The sequence below is a fragment of the Antennarius striatus genome, chromosome 15 (assembly GCF_040054535.1).
Source record: "Antennarius striatus isolate MH-2024 chromosome 15, ASM4005453v1, whole genome shotgun sequence".
NCBI classification, from domain to species: Eukaryota; Metazoa; Chordata; class Actinopteri; order Lophiiformes; family Antennariidae; genus Antennarius; species Antennarius striatus.
The window spans coordinates 12805209-12831553 of record NC_090790.1 but is presented as its reverse complement, the minus strand read 5'-3'; the positions used below and the strand labels follow the sequence as shown (position 1 = coordinate 12831553).

At 42.0% G+C, this 26345-nt stretch overlaps 1 protein-coding gene across 1 annotated transcript; it reads left to right on the top strand.

The window, feature by feature from the left end:
• The first annotated feature begins 281 nt into the window (after positions 1-281).
• On the top strand, positions 282-26341 carry ric1 (RIC1 homolog, RAB6A GEF complex partner 1). The gene is made up of 27 exons (XM_068335750.1): positions 282-426; positions 3843-3950; positions 11008-11087; positions 11848-11955; positions 13212-13357; positions 13457-13593; positions 14551-14642; positions 16244-16332; positions 17245-17389; positions 17518-17566; positions 17769-17948; positions 18030-18242; positions 18354-18392; positions 18828-18938; positions 19023-19112; positions 19203-19360; positions 19884-20022; positions 20117-20233; positions 20626-21033; positions 21146-21457; positions 21594-21752; positions 22225-22361; positions 22477-22757; positions 22860-23072; positions 23179-23356; positions 23437-23625; positions 23735-26341. The coding sequence occupies exons 1-27, from the start codon at positions 286-288 to the stop codon at positions 24051-24053; spliced, it is 4338 nt and encodes a 1445-aa protein (XP_068191851.1). The 5' UTR covers positions 282-285; the 3' UTR covers positions 24054-26341.
• Positions 26342-26345: the final 4 nt, after the last annotated feature.

The window sequence follows — 26345 nt, the reverse complement described above, 5'->3', positions numbered from 1 at the left end:
TAGCCTCAGACAGCTCATCAGGTCCAAGTTGGGAAGCCGATGCTAGCCCTGAGCTAGCTCTGTAGCCACTTCTGCTGCTGGGATCTCTGGACGGCATGCATGGATTTTACGTATAACCAGTGTAGTTACTGGACTACAATTACCTGTTTAAAAGTTTATATTTTCCTAAAAAAAATAGTAATCATGACTCAGTTGGATTAAATATTCTTCCCGAGGAATAAGGGACACCGACGACCTGGCATTGCGACGCGGCTCGACGTGTCGGAGCGGAGTGAGTTCGCCGTCATGTATTTCCTAACCGGCTGGCCCCGGAGGCTGCTTTGTCCGCTGAGGAGCGAAGAGGAGCCCTTCCACATCCAGCCCAACTCTCACAGGTTTTACTTCGCCGTGCTGTCAGAGACGCAACTCAGCATCTGGTTTAGTCGCGTAAGTACCGTAGTCAACCTGCTGCAGCAACGATTCACTCACCCCCATCATCTTAAAGCGTTTTAATGTAGGCGATGGTGCTGTTAATGAAGCTAACGTGACCGTATTGCATCCCAGATTCTCCCCTGTGGTTGATTTTCAAAATGAATCGGCACAATATGTCGATAGTCTTGACATCTATCCTTCGAGTTTATTTAATGCACAATAAGTAAACATGTCGAGCAACTGTGTTTGCAAACAGTGTCATTCATACACGTGTTAAGAAAATGACAGGTTATAATTTTATGAATTATTTTACTTGGCTACATCCGCATACGTGTGACGCCACCAAAGATGTAACAGAACTCAATCAACAAGATGCGTTTTTTCTTTCTTACTACAAAGGTTATGTGTTTTTTCACCATTACAGCTACAGGAACTGAAGTTCATCTGATTAATGATGTACATCAGTGATAAATCAGGTTGTGTTGTGTTGGGCTGTTATTTCTTTCTTTATCACCCTCCATCAATAAGCGTCTCTAGTTCAAAGTTTAAATGTCACCTGTCTCATTAATCCTACATTTTTTTAAAGATTCTGGAGTTATGTAAATGATCACATTTGTCATAATCTGTTCGTTACCACGTTTTTACGACATGACACATCAGCTTTTTTTTTAACATTGATAAATTTTTTTTATAAATATCTCAAATCATGAATTTCCCTATGACTTTACACAATAGTTTCGCGTGAACCTCTTTGACAATTGTCAAGGGATGTGAACACAGAGATGTGTGTGACAGTGGCAGACCCTGTTGTCATCATTATCATCATCATTATCATCTATTAATTTCCCCTCAATATATTTTAGCTTCCACATTGAGGACGATGCATTTGCATTTGTAACAGCAGCCCCTGGTCCTAGGCAAGTAGAAGTTAAATGTGACTTGATTCTAGTCCCCGCTGCAACAGGTTGTTTTTTTAGTTTTTTTTTACAGCAGTTCGATTCTATACACCCTGTTTATTATTTTAGCAACAATGGATGAGGGTCACTGCTCACATCCTGTGTGGACCTCCACCATGTTTTCCTTCCCGTCTTTAAGAACTTTGCCTGGCCGTGATTATCAATGAGGACGAGAAAGGATAAATTATCAGCTGAAGTAACATCCTCCTCCTGGCACACACCTTTCATGTCTGATGCATCCATTACATAACTTGTTATTTTTCAAACCCCATTCCAATTCATAGTTGCAGGGATGTATTGGGTTATTTTGCATGATTTCCTCAAACCCATCATTTTCTAAATTGCACTGGTCTAAGCAACGATTACATATCAATATGATATCAGTGTTTTGATATTCATCGGAATTAGCAATGCCAAATCTGTGTTTGTGTAATTCTTTATCACATTACTTTTCTAAGTTTGACTTAAAGAGCCAAACGTAATGATGAAATGTTTTTATAAATATCTCAACATATTTTGTAATATGTAAAACATATTCAAAATATCATAGTATGGCTAACTGCATCAACGTAGATCATTTGTTTCACTTCCCGTCATCAACACTTGAAATTTTTTCCCCTAGTCATTAATATTACCATAAATCAAGTTCATTGGAAATGTGGCAATATTTTCCCTCCTAGTCTGGGATTACTCTCAGGCTTTTTATTTTGTCACCAGGTTTATTCCACAGAACCTCATCAATCCGTGAATTTGGACAGTGCTGTCTGAACCCAAGTACTGTAGTTTATTCGCAGCATTATTACCTAATCCATAATGTTGAACAGTAGCCTTGTAGTTTTTCTATTGTGACATGTTTTCATGGTCAAATGGTTTTGTACAGAATGTGCAGCAACAGAGGAAGAAGGTTTGATGCTATGGAGGCGTCATTATGTAATAGCAGTATTATAGTTGGTTCTAGATGACCAGGATTGTGTGTATCAATATGCAGGTATGGTTGCAAATAGGTGGGTGGTGTAATGATCTTCTACAGTTACACCAGCCATCAGCATGTGATTGTTGTGGTGCATATGTGATGGCATATTTTTTCATTTAGCAGGTCTGCATCTGTGAAATTTATTGAAAAATCAGCTGATGAAAAATCTGTGTGTAGCACAGGCTGCAGACTGGATCATGCTGCATGTAACCGTGTTCAAGTTTTATGTACAGTATTTGTATTTGACTTTCAGTTCCTGACCCAAACATGTCTAATTTCTGAGGACAGGCTTTTTGAAATTTAACTGATTGATGATAGAAATGACATATCAATATTTTAGCAGTTTTCTTCCGGCCAGAAGATAACACTTGAGTAGTTTACTTTCACAAGTGAAGCTGATAAGGACTTTGTATGATTTTGTAATACAGTATTTCATCCATCTAAAATTTCAAAACGCAAGACCTGTGTTTATGCAAAAATAAAAATGTTTGAAGTAACCCTCTTGGCAAATGATATACAGTACTGTATATGTTTTCTCACCTGTGTATGTAAGATTTAAATTTCTCGAACAGTGATTAAAAACTTTTTAAAAATCAGAACCAAAAAAGCTATTTGAAGTAAAAGTGTGCAAAAGGTGAGGAAGAAACAAAATACAGTGCAGTTCTTTTATCAATTTTTCCAAATTTGGTACAAGTGATCATTGGAATGATTTACTTCCTTTGAATTACAAACCATTTTTGTTTTGGCATTATTGTAACTCCTTACAAGAAGAGAGGTTTCTTTTCTAGTTCCCTCTGAGGGAGTGCCACCAGCTCAGGTATTTTTGCCTCTATAAAAAATTCATGTGGAGAAAGGCACTCTGTTGATGGGAAAATGATTAAAAGCTGCTCTCTACTTACAGAAGCTGCTTGATTTAATTTAAAAAAAAAGAAGTCACAAGAAAATAGCAGCTCAAGCTAACATGTTGGACATGGCTACTGTTAATACTTCGTCTTTAAGTTACTTTTGCATGACTTCATGCTGATTGAGCTTCCGTAGTAATCACTACTATTGAATGAACCGCAAAGTTATTGAATCATTATTATTATATATTGTGCTTTGCAAGCTTTTCTCGGTGTTCAGAAAAGAAACTGTCCTCCTCTTCAGCATTGGTTTCAGCACCATTTCCAGAGTTTGTTGGTTAAAGTTATGCACTCATAAATCCTGTGTCTCTCAATATTGTTATCTAACTGAAAATAAGCATATCACACCAATTACAGTGTATAATTATTAGATAATTGGAGAAGGGATCTGTCAAGTTATCCATGTTGCATCACTACAACAATCATAGACTTGAGTTATGAGTCTGTAAATCTGCAAACTGTTTATCCTGGCACATTTTGACTGTAACACTGCTAGTTTTTGTTGTTTTTGGTTGCCTTATGTGGCAATCAAATGTTTGTGACCATCAGAATGTTTAAGGCATTAATTTTCTCTATCATGTTTCTATTTTCCACACACAGCCCAGCGTGTTGATCGTCAGCTATATTGAGTCTGCAACGGCGGCTGCCCAGTTTGGCTCCTATCAGAAGGCAGAATGGAAACCAGACGACTCCAAGATAGCTGTTGCCGTAAGTCCACCAGTCCACCGTTTCATCTGATGCCCCGTGCATCACATTCTAGAAGTATAACACAGTTACATTAGTTGTACACATTGCAGATTTGGCAGCAAATCTCTGGTAATCAAAAGTTAAGTGCTGAAAAGTTCTTAATTACATATTATATCATACAAACTCGTATAAAACTCATGAGCACCATGATTAAGTTTCGTATGGGTGTAATACAAATCATTCTCTAAATTGCCGTGTTTTTCAGACAGCCCATTTGTTAATGTCTGCTGTTGACTACCACCCATAATCATCTGTGATTATCCTACCTGCGTAGTTTCCAGTAACAATGAGTCCCTCTCCTATCAATATGTTACCAGTTGGAATTAATGCCTGTGGTATTTAAAGGTCGCTGCAATGGAAATAGTTTGTCCACATTTCCTCAAAAGCTACTCAACAGGATGGAGTGACATTTCACCGGTACTTTCTAGGAGCTTGAACGTTGTGTATCCCTCAACTGGTTTTGTCAGTTTTCCCAAGGTGCCTTAGGTGACATTCATGTCAGTTTGCTCACTTCCCACTGCTGTAGAGGTTGTGGTCTGTTGTGACATCAAGCAAAGGTATCACTGAGGTAGTTTTATGTTTGGTCTGTCAGCTTTAATGCAATGCATTCTAGGAAACACAGTGTACAGAAAGCCCTTTAGTTTTTGTTTGTTTCTAAGGTGAATATCACTCACCTTTGACCTCGAACCTCGAATTAACAGACCAGGCTCTATCTGAACTTTGTACTGGAAATGCTCTACAGTTTAAACTACCGACTTCTGCTCTCTTGGGAGGTAAACAGACTCTCTGTATGTTTTGAAAAGTCAGTGCAAATTAGCCAAACTTTGAATTTGTTTTTCATATTATATAATTTATCCTTTGGGACCTTCCTTCCCTTTTTGTCTTAGCCATATTTGAGGTGAACGGTTGAAAAAACCACAACCAAAAATAGCATGCAAATTATCCGCCATCAGCCCGTAAAAAACACGATTTAAAAATTTTTTTCTATCCTTATTTCCATGGAGATAATATAAAATGTTCTCATCAGCATGTTCCTGGATATAAACCCACACAAGCCTACTGGTGTTACTGATGCCAAAACTGTTCTCCGTTGTCACATTTCGAGTCAGCTCATCCATCGTTTGCATTTGTTTCCCCGAGTGACACTTATCACCCATGAAAAGTGGACATGTACAGCTGCTGTAAGATGAGCATCATTTTCTATCAGCTGACAGCCTTTAGTGTATTTTGTTTTTACAGAATATGATGCCGGTTAAAAGTCAACATTGCATAAAGCATAGTTAACGATTTACTTATTAGGTTTCGCCAAGGTTACAAGGAAAACTAAGTAGGATTTGCATTTAATGGTGCATAAATAGTGTCTTTGTTCAGACAAAAGACTGCAGGTTGAAGGCAAAGGAAGCGGAGTGCAACATTGTTGGATTTAGTATTTGATTTCAGGATTGCACTCTGCATATTTTCAGTGTGGAACACAGCTCCCTGTTATCAAGGATAATCTCCATAATCAGCCCTGTCTGTGATGAACTCATGTCGCCATACATACAGCAAATCAAAGAACAGACTGATGGTACATCTGCTTGTTCAAATATGATGTAGCAGCACAAGCAAAGCAGACAAATATTAAGCCAACCTGCTTTCACAGACATACCCAGCATGGTATCTAGACTCTGTCAGAACGTATCTCCAGTTTTGTTAACAATCTGCTGATAAACGTAGAGAAGTTGATGCAGAAGAAGAACATGCTCCAGCAGGTTGTAGTCGCATACATGTTGTCAAACTGCTGAACGTAAATCGTATTAACTACAGGTTTAGAGCTTCTGCTTTAAAATACACACATTACTGGTTTGTCCAACTGTTTTTAGTTACAAGAATCTGGTAATTATATGTTGTCAGAATCAGTCAAGAATTTAAAAAACATGCATCTTTAATAAATAATATCTGTGTGGGAGCAGATAAGCACTGACATGGAGAACTGCACTTCTAGACATTGGCTCCATCCACTCTCTGCTCATTACCCTTTTTCTCAGCTGCAAAGTAACTCGTACAAGAAGTGTGTTGTTGAATAATCTCACACAACACAAGTGCCCGAGTCAGCAGATGACTCAATCGGCCCCGAAAGTCATGTGATAAGCAGCACACAATGACGACGGCCAAACTCAGAAGAGAAGCAGACTGCATCAAAACAAACCACATACAGAGAAGGGATTCATCACAATCATTAGTGCCTACCGGATAAAGGCACCACTTTGTTTCTGTGCACTCATCCATTGATCCAAGTATGTGGTCATCTTTGAAATCAACCTGCAACCATTGGATTTAAAAAAAAGGAATATAGCTACCTGAGCGTTTACATTGACTCCATCCATATCCCTGACCCTCCTTTGACCCAGAAGAATGACGCTATTATTATAGGAACAAAGTAATTCATCAATTCATGAAATAATTTTCAGCTAATGCTGGGTTGCAGATCAGAAGCATATACAAATCTGAAAGGTTAGTGCAAGAAAATGTGTTAAATAAGAAAAAATAATCATGAATATGAAATAAATCATGGAATTCTAAAATTAAATAAATGGATAGAAGTAGAACTTGAGGACCTGTTTCCAAGGCATTCATTTTGTTTTGTTTTTTGTTTTTTAAAGCCATTGTCCAGCCTTTGGTACTTCTTTTTATGACAAGTCCACCTCTTTACAATGCATCATGTGTCCTAGAAGCATCAGCATAGCAGCAGCATAGGAACATCACCCACTGATCCCTTGTTTACAAGCAGGAGGAGGTAGGATGGAGCAAGATTATGAAGTTTTAACATCATGTTATGTGTGCCATCCACAATGGAGAGCTAGCAAGTAGCAGTAGCATGTAGCAGTTTTTTTGTAGCAGAAACAGACTATGTGTTCAGAAATATCTGCTGCTTTTCTGATATAAGAGAGCCCAAAACTTCCACTGCCATGAACAAATTAGGTTAAGACTATTACGATGATATTTGTTGCTTCATTTTGTTTTCAGAGAGGACATCAGTTAAGAAGGTAACCCTCAATACATTAGCAACAGAACCACTTGCCCTTGAAGCCACTGTGTTAATAATATGTAAACGAATTAGCTGGAGCAGCTACACCACAACTGTACACTTACAAACTGATTTGCCACAGAAATCCCTGCTGAATGCCTTCAGTGTTGTGCCGTCACTGAGCTGCAGCTTTGATCATCATGAAGCATTCATGCTCATTGTCTCCTATAATTAATTTCCATTTTGATAACTTTGTTTAATCTCATTAGCTATGCACTGTTGGGATGCTGCCTTTGTTTCATGTGGTTATTTGTTTTTCTTTTTCCTCCCTTGGGGTTTTTTTCTTTTTGCCACATTCTGTTAAATGGGAAAAACTAGGGACATTATTGTGTAACTGTGAAGCAGCAGGTTTAGATCAGGTGGTGTAGGGTTCACTGGCAGCCAGTGGGAGGTGAGTCATACAATGTAGTGGAGTCTACCAACTAGAAATTCATCCTTTCAAAAGGACTCAAAGTTAAAATGCCAATTAAGCCTTTTCAACCTTTTACTTATCAGGAAGTGAAAGAGGGCTTATTATTTGCATGATTTCCAAGCTTAAAGAATGATGACTTATGCATCTTTTCGACCTTCAAGGAAAAATAAAATATAGGTTATGTTGTTGCTTGGCCACAAGAGGCCACAACTTTTCTCACCCTCATTAGCATTTTATTTCAATTATAGCGTTACCAAACTCTTGAGAAGTTGACGAGTGGAAAGTTATAATGACCAGTGTCACCCTGGCAGTAGTCTGTAAATCAACGAACGACTGTTTCCCAGATGTTTGGCTGCTCACACACCCTGCAGAGGTTAACGTAATCGCTCTCCAAAACCATGACTAGGACTATCTTTAGGTGTGTGTGAGAGTGTGTGCATGCACGTGCGTGTATGTGCGCAAAAGAAACATCTGCAGCCCTTGACTGAGGGAGAGATTTTTTTTGCGTGTGGTGGAGTCGTGAACAGACAAAGTTCCTCGAACAGGGAGAATAGTGTTTTTAGCGCTGAGGTCCTCTGGTGTGTGTTTTGGGACCGGTCCGAGGCCAGAATGTTCCCGCTCTGTTTTTAGACTTTCACTCAGCCTTCGTTAGAAGAGCGTTTTATGCCATAGTCATACACTGATGCATATACCTTACGCTGTTTCCATGTACATGTGTAATTAGCTTACTATTTGAAATATTACTGTGAGTGAAAATTAATAGTGTTGACAGGAAAGTAAACAGTAAACTTGACAGTAAACTTTTTACTGGAACTTTTGAAGAATGGTCTGTCTTTGTGTGGCTCTGCGGCGCACTGGCGTCGCGCCCGGAGTTTGCCTTACCTTACGCCATAAGACACCTGGGATAGGTTCCAGCTCCCCGTGACCCGCTATGGTGGATGAAGCGGTTCAGAAGATGAATGAATGAATGAATCGTCTAATGAAAATGCCAGTGTATAAATTTGTTATTTTGGGTTGTGATTGTCTTGAGCTATAAATTCAACATTTGTTTTGGCTATACACTTTTCTATTTCTCCTGATAACACATTCAATACGAATGAACAAGGACACTGACCTATCAATAAATCTCAGTTCTTTGTTTTTAACCAAAGATATTGGCATACTAGTGTGCAGTGTGGCCTCTAAAATGTGTGCGTGTGCAATTGCGCACTGCTCGCACATTCTCAGCGCACAAGAAAATTTATGCAGAGCAAAAAAGAAAATTTGAAACAAACGTATTAAGTAATATCTAATATTAGACCTGCACTAATTATTTGGGCTAATAATATTGTTTTCTGTACCATTTTGTGTTGTAACTCAGTGAATTTACAGAGTTACAGGAATTTATTCTGTATCAAAAGCAACAGCACACGTCATTGTGCAAAGTGTGAATGTTTTAATGTGAACAAAATGTGATGTCTGAAAGGTGTTTGTGTGTCATTTCTTCCTGAACATGACCCTAAGCCAGGCCACAACTGGACCTCACCGGCCAAAGCAGCTCTCTTCCCATAGCCAAAGCACAACCCTCACATATAATACACTACACATCTCATGAAGAACAAGATTTTTGTCTTTTTCATTTCAAGAAGATCAAATCACTTATATTAAAAGTAAATAAATGAAAATTGCATGCTGTAACTTGATTCTTTTAATAAGCCACTTAACTTGCTCTGATCCAAGGTTTTGAACAAGTGTGATACTGGTGTGTGGCCACAGCATGCACAGTTGATGTTGCTCACAGTGGTCCTCACTGCGCTCAGGAAGCTTGTGTGTTTGCCCAGACACATAGAAAATTAGAGGGAACATTGCTAGTGTGTGACTTCACTGTTGCTTTCCTGCCTGCTTATGCATTTACTTTTGTGGAAGAATGAACGATAAACTGTTGGAGAGATGGATCAGGTGCCTTAAGTCTTACACGTCTTATCGGTTTGGGGAACAGCCATGTGCTTTTTGTACACCGTACTTTTCAAAAGCATTCTGGGACCTATTGACGTATGCTAATTTTTGAATTTTGAATGTATTTCTATTCAGCCTGTCAGTAACAACCACAGGCATCTAATACCTTTTGAACTGCATTAAGGATAACTCGCCTATAGGAGACGAGTACCAGGTATCCATGAGCCCATGTTTGTCAAAACCTCTGTGTCGTGTTCAGACATGCAGAAAAGATCACTTGCCACTTTTTCAGTTAAAAAAACTTTCTTTCATTCTTCTTGCAAGCCTGAACTGGAATAATAACCACGTCAGGTTAAATCAATCTCATGATGCCCCCCCTTTTTTGAAACGGAGCTTGTTCTTAAAGTTGGTTTAAATAGGAAAACAATATCAACAGAAGGAGAAGGAAGGTTTGAGACAATGAAAACAACAGTTTTGTACTTTTAGTACCAAACTTTTTAAATGTCCACTCTGTGCCCTTTTCCCTGTGAATCTCATCACCTGCACATTTATTTGGGCCCTGTTGAGGATGATCAGCATCTGATTCTTTCTTTGCAGGCATAAAAACATCCGAAAGAACCGTAACCCCTACCCCCCTCAGTGATGGGATGCATCTCATTTGTCACCTGTCTATCCCAGTGTCTTCAAATTTAGTTATTCGTTGGTTGTCAGATATTTTTCCCCATCCCTTCCCCCCTTCCCATCAGCGATCCTTGCTGTGAATGTGAACACATTCTTGGGCTGGTCTACGGCTTTGTGTAGCTCTGAGACAGTTGATGGATTTAGCAGGCCTTCGTTTGGTACTGTCTCTTTTGTGTCAGTGGTTGATTTCTTTTTTTTTTTCCTAGTTGAGCTCAAGTTGCTGCTGGCTTTGCCCTCTCCCTGGTTAGGCTGATTTTCACTGCTCTGTCAAAGGTTGATTCAGAGCACCAACTTTACAAAATAATAAAATGCTGTTTTGGACATGTAAGGATCTCATTCCATACTGTTTGTGCTCTTCCTTTTCTCAGGCTCTCCCAAGAGTATGCAGAGTATTTAACCTTGAATTTGGTCTCCAGTCTGCATCATTTTGAAACATCTATGGTTGAACTGTACATTGCCTCTTAAAATAAAGTATGGTAGTGAAATAAATAAAATCGGTAGGAGACTCAAGCCTGTGCACTGCACCGAGGCATGAGTCTTTTTATGTAAAGCAATGGAACAACCCTGACACCATTCTGCTGGCAGCGGTCAGGTTTCGTGTCATGTTTCATTCTCCAGGTCTCAAGTTCAGTTGTTTCCTTGGCAACCGTCTTTGTATTTGTGAATATATATGAGGTAACTATGGAAAACAAGGACTTACATATTGTAGTCACATGCTATATTGCATAATAGTAATTAAACATATGTAGTGTGAGCTTGTTGTGCAGCTCATGTCAACTTTTACTAAATGCTGACAAATTGGTTTTTGGGCACCGTTAACATCAGTGGTGTCATTTGTCAGAACTGAACTGTTTGTCAGGACACAAATCTCATAAGATGGTTACTGAATTTTTTTTAAGGTAGTCTTTTCTCTGTGTTTTCAGACGGCCAAAGGCTACATTCTCTTGTTTGATGTGTTGGGTGGAAGGGATGACAAGTACCTCTATGAGCCTGTCTATCCAAGGTGAGCACAGCACACACACATCCTTTTACTCACATGGACAAACACACTCCCGAGGACAGCTAAGCTGTAATTTGCAGGGTTCGTACACCATCTGCTAACTAGCATTATTCATGTAATATCAACCTTTTAAGAGGCCTCTACTACCTATGAAGGCAAAACATTGTTATATAAAGTGATATAAATATAAGAATTTAATGTCCTAATTGGCCTTGCTGACATCATCATGCAGAACATTTTATTTAGAATTTTTCTCCACTTCTGGAATTATTTGCTAACTCCAGTTTAATTTGGTTTTTTTTAACCAAAATATAGAAGAGGCTTTTTTCTGCTAGCCTTTTATAATCCTATTTGACCGTAAACAACATGATATCAGGTATCAGAGCAAAGGTTTTTTTCCCCTCGGGGATATTTCATCACATCCCAAAACCTGGGGATCATTAATTTGCCGCTATAACCGGTTCCATTCTTTAGGGACGGCTTTCCAAACTTTCGTGTGCGCTAAAGTTTAGAATGCAGGGCGACCTCATGCTTTTCTTTCTGTCTTCGCTGATCCTTCCATTCCACAGCTTTGGATCAAGCGTACATGTCGTTTTTGTGTGTGACATTTACACAAGTGTTGTGCGTTTCGCATTCCTAGGCAGCATACCGGAAGAGGTCAAGACAAGTCGGGGCGGATTCACTGATCTATTTCAGTCCTGAGTTAAAAAGCATCCATCAAACTAACATGTTGAAAATAATGTGTTTTTATGTTTTTGCACAGAGGAAGCACGCGTGTGAAAGTGACCCAGGGTTATAAGGAGGAGCAATGCGCCCCTGCTCTGTCGTTAGTGATGAACAGGCCTGTGGATCTGGAGGCCCCCATCACCAGGTTGGATTACTTCTTATTGTTCTTCTGTCTCTGCCTGTGTTGTGGCCTGCTTATCTCTCTCTCTCTCTCTCTCTCTCTCACACACACACACACACACACACACACACACACACACACACATTATTGTGTTTGTTTTTGTACTTTCATTGTGCATACCATCAGCACAGGATGCATTTTTGTCCTCAAATGTTTTGCCTAATTTCAAATAACAGTACATAATGGCTTGGTATAAATTACACACGGGAGTTATGTCTTCCATTAAAGACTGAATCAAACAAAAACATTTTTTTTCTTTATCAAGTTTCTCTGGCAGCATTCACCAACATGAACATACACATGTCAACCGTTTAAGCTAGCTTCAGGTTGCTTGTGTGGATATGTCATGAATTCCACTAGCGCTGTAGCTGTTCCAACCGGTCTGCTCTGAGGTCCGTGGAAAATTCTCTTGTTCCTCACATGGCAAATTAAACCTCGGCCAGACGGCTCAGGTAGTGAAAGAAGCTGCAGAAGTTGAAGAAAGCGTTGGACACCCTACTTTTTTCCTCTTCCTCTTCCTTTTTCCTTTTGTTAGATATAGAAAAGAAGAAAAAACCTGCTTTTGTTTTCTGGTGTTGTACTTCAGTTTTTTTTACTCCCCCACATCAACAACCTCAATCTCTTTGTTTGCTAACTGATCAGAACTGTCAGTCCGCCCGCTGAGTGCTGAACATTCCTTTTGTTCATATTTTTGTTGTATTGTTTGCCACACACTCGTGCTTATCCACCACATTTTATTCCCTGTCTGCAGTGACAGAGATTATATGGCAGCCATTTGAATAAAAAGCACAGTGCTGACATTTTCGGGCACAGCTTGACTGTGCAGGAGATGAGTGGGTGTCTCCTGCTGTGAAACTACAAAAGAAGTTGTTGGCTTTTCGCCAGCATGTCATTCCATTGTCCTCCATTCAGTCCCAGACCTCGTAATTCTTGATGAGAGTGAAGAAGCTTTTTAACATAACCAGACTATTGTCTGTGCCTTTTTTGTATTAGCGGTCAATAATCCTCATGACTATTGACCAGTAAAGGTTTGATGCTTCACTCTGATTGCACAGCTGGAGTTTGACCAGCCCTTTGTTTGTAACACAACTGTCTGTTGTCTTGGCCATCCCCTTCCTACCTGCTTCCTCAGTCTTTTCTTTTATTTCCTCCTATACTGTTTGTTTTCTTGTCTTTGGTCCTCAGTGCTAAATGTTCTTTTTTTTTCTTCTTTCCACTAGTCTACAGTCTCTCCAGGACAATTTATTGGTGTGTACCACAGACGGCTACCTTCACGTACTGCACTGGGACGGACTGGGCAGCAACGGACGCCAGGCCATCAGCCTCACTGCCATCCCCTTCTCACTGGACCTGCAGTCTTCACGTGGTTAGATTAGACTCAGTTCTAGCTGTCAGTGATGAGAGACGTTTAAAATACATTTCTAATGAGAAATTAGTCATAAATCAACTGTGTGTGTGTGTCTAGGTGGTCCCTCTCTGGATCTGGGGGGAGTGTTTATCCATTGTATGGAGTACTGTGTGACCCTGGATGGATTCGCTGTGGTGCTGAGTGACGGCCGTCTTGGCTTCATAACGCCACTCAGTAACACCATCACTGCAGATGTAAGAAGATTCACAAGCTCTCATTGTTGATGACATATGCACAATTTAACAAGGTTTATAAACATGTTCCAGACCCAGATGATGAAAAGTCTAAAAATTTGATAGTGTCGTTTACAGGACGTGCAGACAGCACATCAGTTTATTTGATTAAAATGCACAAGAGCATATGACTGATTACAAGACATATTAACCACCATAACCCATGTTAACTCCAGATTCTATGCAGATAAAAAAAAATGTTTTGCTAATATAATCCTGCTTCTGAGTTACTAAATTGACAGTATTCTCCTTGTCTGGGACAGTTCTTTGTGGTATATTAAGGAGCAGCTATAAACGCTAGCAGTTTTGCCAACATCACAAGAGCATTTAACCTAATGCAAGCCTAATACACCCTATAGATTCAGATTTCTTACCATGTCAGCAATTTTAAGATGAAGTGACCAGTTTGCTCTGATGTCGGACTTCATGTTGCCTTTTTGTCTTTCCTGTTGTCATCTGCAGCGTTTCGTCCTTCTTTTATCCACATCTCTTTGCACCCTGTGTGTATACAGGGTGCTCTGATACCTGATACTGTGTTGTTTACAGTCAAACAGGATAAGTAAAGGCTGACAGAATAAAAGCCTCCCCCTATATTGTGGTTAACAAGCCAAGTTCGGAAGTGAAGTTAAACATCTCACTTGAAGGTTGAGAATATACTGTATTTTGAATTGCTAATGTAGCAGAAAGCTACCTGCTATGAGGAGATACAACTGAGTAATCGCATCCTGAACACAGGAGGACCTCACACTGTGTGTGTGTGTGTGTGTGTATAATATGTAGATCATTTAACATTTCATTCATAGCTAAGGTGGTGTGGGTTGAGAAAAGAGTAGTTCAGATATGCCCTGCTGGCGTGCAACTGACGTCATACTCAGTTTGATTTATTGGTGAATCATAATGTGTGTGTGTTGTGTGCAGCAGCTGCAGGGTGTGTGGGCAGCAGATGTGAACGACGGCACCTGCGTAGCGGTCAACAACAAGTACAGACTGATGGCCTTTGGCTGTGCCAGGTACGCATCTCACACTGCCTCCTCGTCTGTAACTTCATACCACTAATGGGACGAAAAGCCATGCCTGTTTGCAGTGATGGTCAGTGTGCGTGTGTGTGCGTGTGTGTGTGTGTGTGTGTGTGTGTGTGTGTGTTTCTAGTGTCAGAATGTGTCACTTTGTGTTTGCTGAGGCCTACCTAATGTGTGCTTGAGCAATCTGTCAGGTTGGCAGGAATTTCTCTTCATTTCTCTCTCTCTCTCTCTCTCTCTCTCTCTCTCTCTCTCTCTCTCTCTCTCCTCTTTCATTTCATTCTACAAGTTTCCACCTACTGAAAACATTAACACACATAGTGTTAGTGTTTTGTAATTATTGGCCAGCAGTGCTTTGTGGAGAATTGGAGTCATGTCATACGAGAAGAACACGCTGATGTATGACAGCTTCATCTGAGGGAAATGTTAATCATCAAGTAGATCACAGTCACTTTAAGTAAGAGGTTGTCTAATATGTGAGTGGGCAGCAACTGGTGAAAACAACATGATGCCTCTGTGATTAATCAATAAACCCCACACAACACAATAATAACCTTAATTGTGTGTTTGTTGGAGAACTCAATTAAAAATGTAAGAGAACAGGAAGTGTTTTCTTCTCCCTGCTGAGATATGATTTAATACCAACAAATATGAGTTGATGCTTTTTATTTCTTGCTACATTGAAGAAATCATTTTAGTTCATCATAAATTTAACGAACAGATTTACACTAGAATCATAAACAGAAGCTACCTTTATTACATCCTGCCTCAAAGCGGTGATGTATTGTGATTGTCAGTGTCCGTGTGTTCGTCTGTCCGTTCGTCCGTCCGTTAGTTAATCCACCAAATATGTTCAAAACCATTGCAGATAAAAACTCTGGCAGCAAATGGGATGAAAATGAGATGATGACCTTGACCATAGGAAGAGCCCCTCAAACAAGGAGCAGCCCACCTCGAAACTGAGAAATGAAATCTCACATTGGCCTAAAAATATTTACATAATACATCCCATGGAAGACATAACACACATACCTCCACTCACACTCCTCATGCCAAGACACTTGCATAGAGAAAAAAACCTGGCGTTTAAATTAATGAGGAATTAAGAGGTATTGGAAGGACAGGGATTAAACCAGCCATACCTACATATACATATACAGTACATGGGACTTACCATGTAGCCTATGTTAGCAACCCTTATGTCTCCAGTGAGCTGGCCTCTTTGTAATTTATTTTTTTTAAAAACCCTGTTGTTTTGTTGTTGTATTAGAAGACTTGTCATTCCACATGAAACCCCTTGGGGGTCAGAGTTGTCCCAGAGTTGCCTTTTGGCAACTTCTGATATAGATGGAGATGTGAGCCTGTGGTCACATCAATGTTCCACTTCCTGTATCGACTTGCAGACACAAGAGTATTTCAAAACCGAGGAGTGTAGCTTGGAGATAAAACATTACTAAAGCATTACAACCATTTGCACAAAAATAGCACTCTGAACCTTGAAGTGTCTGTTTGTGATTATACGTTACTTCACCCCTCATACTCCCACAGGCGATAAGTGACGGCTGTTTCAAGTGTGTTTGTCTTCATTGCAGTGGGTCGGTGTTGGTGTACATGATTGACACGGCAACAGGATCCATGCAGCTTTCCCACAAACTAGAACTCACCCCAAAACACTATCCAGGTATGAGCGTACGCTACTCATTTCTCTTTCTCTCCTGTTTTCCTTTTTTTTCTTCCATCTCTCTGTCGTAATGTTTACAGTCTTCCTTCAGCTGTCTGTCTCTTGGGTGCACATGCCTGTGTTTCCCCCGGGTTCCCGTCTGCTTTGGTCACTAAACTTTCATTTCTGTTAAATCACAGCTCCCCTTAGTGGTGGAACTCTCCTGCTTGTCTGTCATCACTGGAATAATGATTCAGTCAGTGATGAAGAGATATCTGCAGGTCTTTATAAGAGCTGAAAGTAGTTTCTCTATAATGGCCTTAGAAGATACATAGCTGCATTGATTTCATTAAAAACATTATTTAGAGTTATTGTTATGAGGCAAAATGAAATTATATCATAATTCTATATAACATTGTCCATCCTGGTTTCCATTATGGTGTGATAGTGCAGTGGTTATGAGGGTATTAATATTAGAACACTTGATAAAAACTAATTTTGTCTCACAAAATGTTTGTTGTTTGTGCTGAAATATTCAAATCATAGATGACATCAGCTGATAAGAATGTTCTCCACTGGTCTTCCTTTTGTTTTCAGAGTCAGAAAATAATGTGTCCCCATTGAACTGATTTATGTTATGTCAGAAGCTTATGGTCTAAAAAGCCACGATTCATGTGGGGGAAAAAAAAATTTTTTTTGTAAATAGCATGCAGGTTGGTGTATGACTGCATACCTTTACTAAGCTACGTCTGGATTTTTACAGTTGGTCAAGAAAAAGTCTGAATTCAGCCAATGCATCAGTGAAGTTTCTAAAATCCACCTCAATGTGTTTGTGTTGCATAGTTTTTAAAGAATCATAGTTTTCAAGGAATTTTTGAAAACAGTTGTAACTAAAGCATCCCAATAATGTCTCTGTGTTGTGTGTCTGCTCAGACATCTATAACAAGACAGGCCCAGTCAAGCTGATCCGCTGGTCACCTGACTACAGCGTTGTCATGGTTACATGGGAGTGTGGCGGCCTATCGCTGTGGAGTGTTTTTGGAGCTCACCTAATCTGCACTCTGGGAGAAGACTTTGCGTAGGGACACACACACACACACACACACACACATACACACACAACAATCCAATTTTATCCGCATATTCTTAAGTATATTTCTCTCATTCTTTTTCTTTTATGTCTTTTTTTTTGTGCTGTCTCCTCAGTTATCGTTCTGACGGTACCAGGAAGGATCCCATTAAAATCAGCAGCATGGTCAGTAAAAGAATTTACACATAAATTCCAAACCAGACAGTTAACACCAAAAAGTAAAATAATAATGAATCATGGCACAAAAAACAGTTGATATTCAGTGCTCATAAACAAACTATTTAATGTTATACTGTTAATATTTAAATAATTTTTGATTCCGTTTTTAACTGTATTTTATAAAGTGCACACTGACTTGTCCTTCCAGAGCTGGGGTGCAGAAGGCTACCATCTCTGGGTGATCTCTAAGAAACAGGAGCGACGGAGGCAGGAGGAGGAGTTGCAGCAGCAGGAAGGTGACACGATCCCACCTGCTCACTCTTCCTTGCAGCCTGGCATACTGCAGTTCCACTTCATTAAGAGTGCCCTTACGGTCAACCCCTGCATGGTGAGAGAAGAAAACATCAGTTTGGTTCATGTGAAGAAGAACGGGCAGCAAACATGTGTTCACACACCTCCTCTCTGACAGAGTAACCAGGAGCAGGTGTTGCTCCACGGTGAAGACCGCCTCTTCCTGACCTGTGGCGACCCCACTCAGGTCAGCAGCTCCTCTGAAGCACACCCCCGCGTACACTTACACCCGCGTGACGGCAGCCCCCTGCACCGCCCCCCCAACCCCGACTCCTCTCTCTCTCAGGGACTCAGCACTTTACTCGGACACAAGCACTGGCACGTCGTCCAGGTAGGGATTCACGGTCTCCACCCCCACCCTACCCCCCACCATCCATTTCTACATGGAGGTCATCCAGATATCACCTAAAGGTGATTATCTTGTGTATTTGTTTTCCTCTAGATTCACAGCACATACCTAGAGAGCAACTGGCCTATAAGGGTAAGTGTGTGTTTATGGAAAGCTGTTTTTGGCTGTTTCCTTCCTCCCCTGAGTTGAACGTAGGATATTTGATGCGGGGATATTGATGCATTGTTTACTACAACAGTAATCATTGATGAAACTTACTTCACACACGTCAAAACTAGTCCCACTCAGCAACAGTATGCCTCTGTAATGGGTTGACAGAGAGAGTATCCTGAGTGTGTACATAAACAGGAATATAGTTTTTCACTGCCCCTCATCTTTTTTTATGGCAGACGACTGCACAAACATGCTTGACTTGTCAATTTATGAGTGTACCGGTAGTCAACAACATGTCCATAAAGCCCTTTTAGCTTTGTGTGTGTTAAGCCTTTGTCAATACCTTTTGTGTCAATGATTACACTGTTTACTGTGTATGTGTGTGTGTGTGTGTGTGTGTTGATGTGTGTACAGTTTGCAGCCATAGACACAGCAGGCCAGTGCATGGCTGTAGCAGGGAGGAGAGGCTTTGCACACTACTCCTTATTAACCAGAAAATGGAAACTGTTTGGGAACATCTCTCAGGTTTGTGTGATGTGGACTCTAATAATCCTAAATAATGAACGACTGGTGATCGAGCGTCATTTTATTATTCTCCTGTTGCTGTAGGAGCAGAACATGACGGTGACAGGAGGTCTCGCGTGGTGGAACGACTTTGTGGTGGTGGCCTGTTACAATTTTGTCGAGCAGCAAGAGCAAGTGAGTCTGAAGAGCTGCTGACTTTGCAGATTGAATCTGTGCTGCTCTTGTTACCACATTTCATCTCCGTTGTCCCTCTGTTAACTCCAGTTGAGACTCTATCAGCGCTCAACCAACCTGGACAACGCCTTTGCATCTGTCACCAAGCTGCACTCACACACCCTGCTCCTCAACGTCTTCAGAGACATGGTCATCCTGTTCCGAGCCGACTGCTCCATCTGCCTTTATAGTTTAGAGAAGAAGGACGTGTGAGTGATGAGATCACATCTGCAGACCTTTTTAAGAGCTACTGTTGTATGTCTTAGTTTTATCAAACCTCATAAAAATAGAGATGAGACCGTAAACAAACCCTCGTGCTGCACAGAGATGACAGCTTCTTTTGTAATCTCGATACGGCTCTCCACTTTCTCCACAGCTTTTCTTTCTTTCACACACTCAGCACTTAGGTCAAACTGTGACTCAGTCATATTATCCCTCAGGAAAGAGGCTTTTTAGTAAAAGCTGTTAGCTTAAGACGCATCATATGATAGAACTAAGCACGGCATTACTTTTGTCTGAGATTTCCCCTTCGATATTTTTGTTGTTGTTTTTTTTCCAGTGATATTTATATGCTGCAAGTTCTTCTCCAGCATTTCAGAACATTTCATATGTTGCTAATAGCTTTTTCACGGATCTCTGTCTTTGTCTTGGAACGTATATATATCAATGTTTTTTAGCATTTTTACATGGAAGTCTTGTTTCTGACGGTAAGTATCTCTACATGTGTTCTAGTCAAAACCCTACAGCCAGCGTGGAGTTACTGCAGGAAGTGTCAATGTCCCGCTACATTCCCCACCCTGCCCTGGTGGTCTCCGTCACACTCACTTCTGTGCGCACAGAGACGGGCATCACATTGAAAGCCCCGCAGCAGGTAACAGGAACATAATAACACAGAGAAACAAGCCTTTCCCACAGCTGCATATGCATTCATGTTTTATTTGTTTGTGTGTGTGTGTTCTTCTTAGGCCTGCATGGCAGAGAGCATCATGTTGAATCTGGCTGGCCAGTTAATCATGCTGCAAAGGGACCGATCCGGACCCCAGGTACGAGAGAAGGAGACGCCAGTCAACACCAAGAAGCTGGTGAGTCCTCCAGAGTCTGGATTTTCATTCTCACGCCTCCATCGAAGGAGGAAAGTGGAGTGATGCTTGCTTTTGTGAACGTGGACGCAAATTTCCTTTTGAACTTTTCGACCATTCAGATTCATTGAGAAATTACATATTAGAAATCTAAACTTAATATTGCCCATTGCTATAAAAGACATTCCATTCATCATAATGTTCCGGAAAATATTGAGGTTTTTTCTGCCCTCACACCACTGTAAAATACAACATACAGTATAATCTTAGTCTGTATACAACCACCCTGATTATTGATGAATTTTATTTAATTCTCACTACTAACATGTTCAGTGTATGTTTTAAAGCAGTTTTAGGAGTAAACCCATATTAATAACTTTTTTCCCCTCCTCCAGCTTCCCTTTTGTCCTCCTGTAGTGTTAGCCCAGTGTGTGGAGAACGTGTGGACGACCTGCCGTTCCAACAGGAAGAAGCGCCACCTGCTGGAGGCTCTGTGGTTGTCCTGTGGCGAGGCAGGCATGAAAGTCTGGCTGCCTTTGTTTCCCCGGGACCATCGCAAGCCCCACTCCTTCCTCTCCAGACGCATCATGCTGCCCTTCCACATTAACATCTACCCTCTGGCTGTGCTGTTCGAGGACGCCCTTGTCCTGGGGGCAACCAATGAGACTGTGCTCTACGACGGACTGCAGGGGTCCTCTGAACCTCTGGAGGCACTAATCCCCTACTGCACTGTAGAGAGGACCTCCCAGATCTACCTCCACCACATTCTGAGGCAGCTGCTCGTTCGCAACCTGGGCGAACAGGTAAGTTGAGCCTCCTGTCTCTGGTGCCAATTTGAGCCATCTTATGATCAACTCTCTGCTTTTGTGCACCATCAAAGTCCATGACTGGAGTCTATCCTCTCCTCCTCCACAGGCGTTGATGCTGGCTCAGTCTTGTGCATCCCTCCCCTATTTCCCTCATGTCATGGAGCTGATGGTCCATGTTGTGCTTGAAGAAGAGGCCACATCGCGGGAGCCCATCCCCGATCCTCTACTGCCCACTGTGGCAAAGTTCATCACCGAATTCCCCCTCTTCCTCCAGACCATCGTGCACTGTGCCAGAAAGACTGAGTACGCCCTGTGGAACTACTTGTTCGCCGCTGTGGGAAACCCCAAAGATCTGTTTGAGGAGTGTCTGATAGCTCAAGACCTGGACACAGCAGCCTCCTACCTGATCATACTGCAGGTAGTGAAAGATGTGACCGCTGACTGTTCCTACATGCAGTATTTATTTAGCGTCTCATTGCACAATGCAGAAAATATATAAGTATAATAAGAAGAACCTTTAAGATCAAAAGTAATTATCTTCCCTCTCCCTAAAGAACATGGAGGTTCCGGCAGTGAGCAGGCAGCACGCCACTCTGCTCTTCAACACGGCACTGGAGCAGGGGAAGTGGGACCTCTGCCGGCACATGATCCGATTCCTTAAAGCCATTGGCTCAGGGGAGATGGAGACCCCGCCCCCAACACCCACCACTCATGTAAGAACTTCAGATTGTCTCTAGACAGTTATTAAGTAACCATTAGTTGTGTCTGCAGTGTGAGTTACGTAATGATGCAGGCAAAGGACCTAAATTATTTTGTTTTATAATTTTTGTAACTGTTTAAAACAAATTTAATAAGTAATCACTTTTCACAAATCTTTAGCTCAGTCGGTAGAGCGGGTCATCCAATGATCCTTGAAGTAGCTGCCTGTCGCTCTGCCTCCCTCTGTATCTGAATTGCATGCCTACAGGCCCCTGGTGTGTGCGTATGTATCTGGGGCCTGTACACACACACACATATATATGCATGTTTAACAATATAGCATGAATGAAAAGTAATTTCCCCATGGGGGACAATAAAGTTTGCTTCTTCTTCTTTTTCTTCTGCTTTTTCTTCTTCTTAAAGCCACACCAGGTTAAATACCCTCAAATAGTGTGAAATAATGACCTGTAGTTCTCTGCACTTTAGGAGCCGAGCACAACAGGAGGTTTTGAGTTCTTCAGAAATCGCAGCATCAGTTTGTCTCAGTCTGCAGACTCCATCACTACGGGCAAATTCAACCTGCAGAAGACCTTCAGCATGCCCTCTGGCCCGTCTGTTAAAGGGTACCAACGCACACACACGTGCTAGAACACAAGAGCAGAGAATGTGAGACCATCTGTTATGTTTTGTTTACGGGGCTCTCACCATGTTTCCCTCTCCCTGCATGAATCCCATCAGTCGCGATGCAGAGTGTGCAGAGAACATGTACATCGATATGATGCTCTGGCGTCACGCTCGCCACCTCCTGGAGCAGGTGCGCCTCAGAGACCTGGGCTGCTTCTCTGCTCAGTTGGGCTTCGAACTCATCGGCTGGTTGTGTCGCGAACGAAACCGAGTGGCCCGCGTCGACGACTTTGTTTCGGCGTTGAAGAGACTCCATAAGGATTTTCTCTGGCCGTTTCCCGTCATCCCGGTGGGAAGCCTCAGCTCGCCCTTAAAGAACGGACGATGTCGCACAGGTGAGCAGATCAGGATTCGACAAACCGAACAGAAACTCAGTTCACATTAAGACCTTTCTCTCTGTTCCGCTATCACAATTTTTTACTTTGCATTCCTCAAAGTGCTGAGCACGCAGCTGTTGAAGTCGCAGTCAGCTGACAACCTGTTAAATAACGGCATGGACACAGCGCCCCCTAAGGGGGTCCCTACCAACCACACCTGGCTGGACAGGATTGGGCAGGGACCCAAAGACCTGGACACGGCCTCGTCCACTCACTCCAACCAACACTCACCACAGACCCACGACGCATTCTTGTCTCTGCTCACCAACAAAGGTAATGAAGCTAGAACAGGCGACCCCCGTTAGCTGTTAACGTTTGAACCGCTGATTTGTCCCCCTCTAGTTTTCTTTAACACTCTGTCGTTTCGTACCTCATCTAGTGGAAGAGTACAGTGTGGGTTCAGCCACAGATCTGACAGAGACCAGCTCGATGGTGGATGGAGATTGGACGATGGTCGACGAGAACGCCTCCACCCTGAGCCTGAGCCAGGCTGAGTTGGAGCACATCTCCATGGAGTTGGCCAACAAAGGTCCACACAAGTCCCAGGTGCAGCTCAGGTGAGACGACACCAGTGAAACCTCTCAACCTGCACTCAGAGATGATGACTGACGGCGTCATGTGACCCCCCCCCCCCCAGGTACCTTCTTCATGTGTTCATGGAGGCGGGCTGTCTGGAGTGGTGCGTCGTGATTGGCTTGATCCTGCGCGACGCCAACGTCATTAAGCAGGTGATTGGCTTCCTGGACAGCCCCGAGGTTCCCCGGGAAACGTTGAAGAGCGTCAAAAGTGGATTGTTGGCGGTGGACGCATGGGCCTCCACTGACTGGTGCGTACAGCGTGTGACCTGTGGAGGTTTTGATGTACCGCTCCTGCTCATCTTCTTCAGCCCTATCAACTACTCGCACTGATTTTGTTTATTTATTTATTTTTAACAGCCTCGGATACAAACCGTTCCTCAGCATCATCCAGCAGCAGCTGCAGCAGCTGATGGACGCAGCGGCAGGCGAACAGGTGCCGCCCGAGTCCTTCCAGCCCTCCGGCCAGAGCTCCAAGCTGGGCGGCTCTGAAGGCTTGGGAGGCGCCGCCATGTCACGGGCAGAGGACAGCAGAGGGGCGCCGCCGCCGCTGGGTCTGGCCCTCCCCACCCTCGAACCCGCGGCGGGTTTTACCCGCCCCCCCTCGGAGGACTGTCCTCCCGATGAGACAGAGGAGCAGGGAGAGGAGGAAGGCTCCTACGACTGCACCTTGTCCTGAAGCCAGATGCCTCCTTTGGGTTCTAACCTGTGATCAGCGGACCCAGAAGAGAAGGAGATGAAAGCAGGAGCAGCAGTGGCTTGAAATTTGACTGTGTGTGTGTGTGTGTGTGTGTGTGTGTGTGTGTGCGTGTGTGTTCAAAGAACGTACCTCCCCTGCAGATTCTTACTTCAGTCAGTATTATCCACTCTGATTCATGCTTTGTGTTGACTAGAACCCCTGTAGATACTGAACAAGCGACAGACAGCACAACTGTAGACAGGGGTTCCATCTGACGACTGCGTCCTAATAAACATCTTTTTTTTTATCAAATGCGCTGCGAGATAAAGGTCCAGGCGTCCATCGGTTCGGTGGCATTTTGGAAGCTGTAGATCAGCACAGGATCTCTCTCATTTCTGTCCAAACAAAAAGCTCCATCGCTGCCTGCGGTTTAGAGAGAACGAGAGGCGGTTGAAAGACGGAACACCTGCGTGTTTGATCGGAGCGTCGTGCTGCTTTAACTGGAACAAAACTCATCACAAGTCATTTCCGAGGTGTCCTGAAGTGCGTCTGAGCAGGTCTGTTTGTGTGCACAGGAGGTGTTCATACTTTCATACCTCATGCTTTTAAAATATTTTGTAAAACCAATTTCAATAATGTAACAGTGTACAGGATAACATTATTTTTCTATCAAACTTGTCCCTCTGGAATCTATCTGTAAAAAAAAGAGCTCATGGTATGAATTCTATGTAATTCTTGAGAACCTTAACATTTCTAAGAAAATGATCTCTGAGGAGAATCCACTAGTTCGAGTGCAGACGAGCTTCTCACTGCTGATCAGTACCTCTGTTCATGTATTTTACGTGCAGCAGCCCCCCACCCCACCCCGCAAGTGTCCACTGGCCTTCTTCTTACGCTTCAGATTCAACGGATCAAACCAGATCAGCAGTGAAAAGTTTTCATTCTGTTGTGCGAGGAAGGGCTGGGGCAAGACAGAGTCTATGAAAACCAAATCCTGAGAGGCTTTATCCAGCTTTTAAACACAGTTTGCTTCAGTCTTTGTTTTTTAAAGTGTTTGGAGGCAGATCATTTCATACTGTTGTTGAAAGAGGGTCATTCAGTTCCCACATCAGGGGTGTTAACATCGAGTTGTCGGTAGTCGGTTTTTAAAGTGAGGATGAGATGTTGCCTTGGCAGCGGTTGTGTCATGTGACCTTTATGATCTGATGAGGACGTAGCGGTGTCGTCCACTATCGCTTAACATCCCCAAACTGCTGGGGATAATGTTGGATTTTGCCGCATGTGTTTGTGTGCTCCTGTGTGGACTTGGAGTGCATGTACCACCATGCACCGACATTTTTTTTGTTAATTTCATTACTGTAATTAGTTTTAATTGCGTTACTCCTCATTATCAATATTATTTATTGGCATTATACCTGAGTGATTACCGAATTGATGCTGATTTGTTTTTATGACTGAGACACTTTTGTCCCCTTTAGTTAATCAAAGTTGTGTATTGGCTTTCGACCACAAGCACTAAATGGTCCAGATATGTCAGTATTATATTGTGCAATGTATTGAAATGTTACTCAGCTTTATTTTTACTGCTCTTTGTTTTTCCCCTCAGTTTGCTTTGACTCTTCATGATAGACCAAATCCTATTTATGGACACATTTTTCACACTCTCTTAGGTGTGTTCGAGATGCGTCAGGTGTTGTAATGGTTAAAAATTAATATCACCCCACAGGTTATTTTATGAATTGTCATTATAGGTAAAACATTTACAGTTTGCGAAAAGAGGAAAATGACTGTTATCGATCATGTACTGCTGTCGAATCGACACAAATCCTTTCTTAACAAAGCTAAAGTTGCGCCGCATTGACCTGACGAACCAAAGACTTAAATGTCCAGAGGCCTTCTGTCGTAAACCGGTCACTTCAGTTTAAAGAGAAAAAAAAAAAACAACCTCAAACACATCCAATTCATCAGACTTAATAACCGTCGATGCTTCAAACTAATACTGACGGCATTTGTGACAATTTCCTAAGGAAATGAATATTGCAAATCTTTTGTGGTTTCCTTTTCTGCGGGCGAGGAACAGTGTGTCGGCGCTCCCTCTCCTCCTGTGTACAGTTGTAAAAGTATTGCCTGTTTCCTGACTCGTAAACGTTTGGTTTCTGCACCAGGAGCAGGAAACATCCTCAATGCAGTGTAAAGATACCCTCTTGTACATTTGCCTTTTCTACTCATCTTTTTTTCTACTTCATTTTTCCTTGTACATACAAACCAATAAATTATTTTTAAAAATGCCCA

Excerpts from the sequence above, each read along its gene's own strand:
- ric1 (XM_068335750.1), top strand. The coding sequence starts at position 286 with ATGTATTTCCTAACCGGCTGGCCCCGGAGGCTGCTTTGTCCGCTGAGG. Across the intron at positions 18,243-18,353 it reads AGCACTGGCACGTCGTCCAG|ATTCACAGCACATACCTAGA; the intron begins GTAGGGATTCAC and ends GTTTTCCTCTAG. Across the intron at positions 18,393-18,827 it reads AGAGCAACTGGCCTATAAGG|TTTGCAGCCATAGACACAGC; the intron begins GTAAGTGTGTGT and ends ATGTGTGTACAG.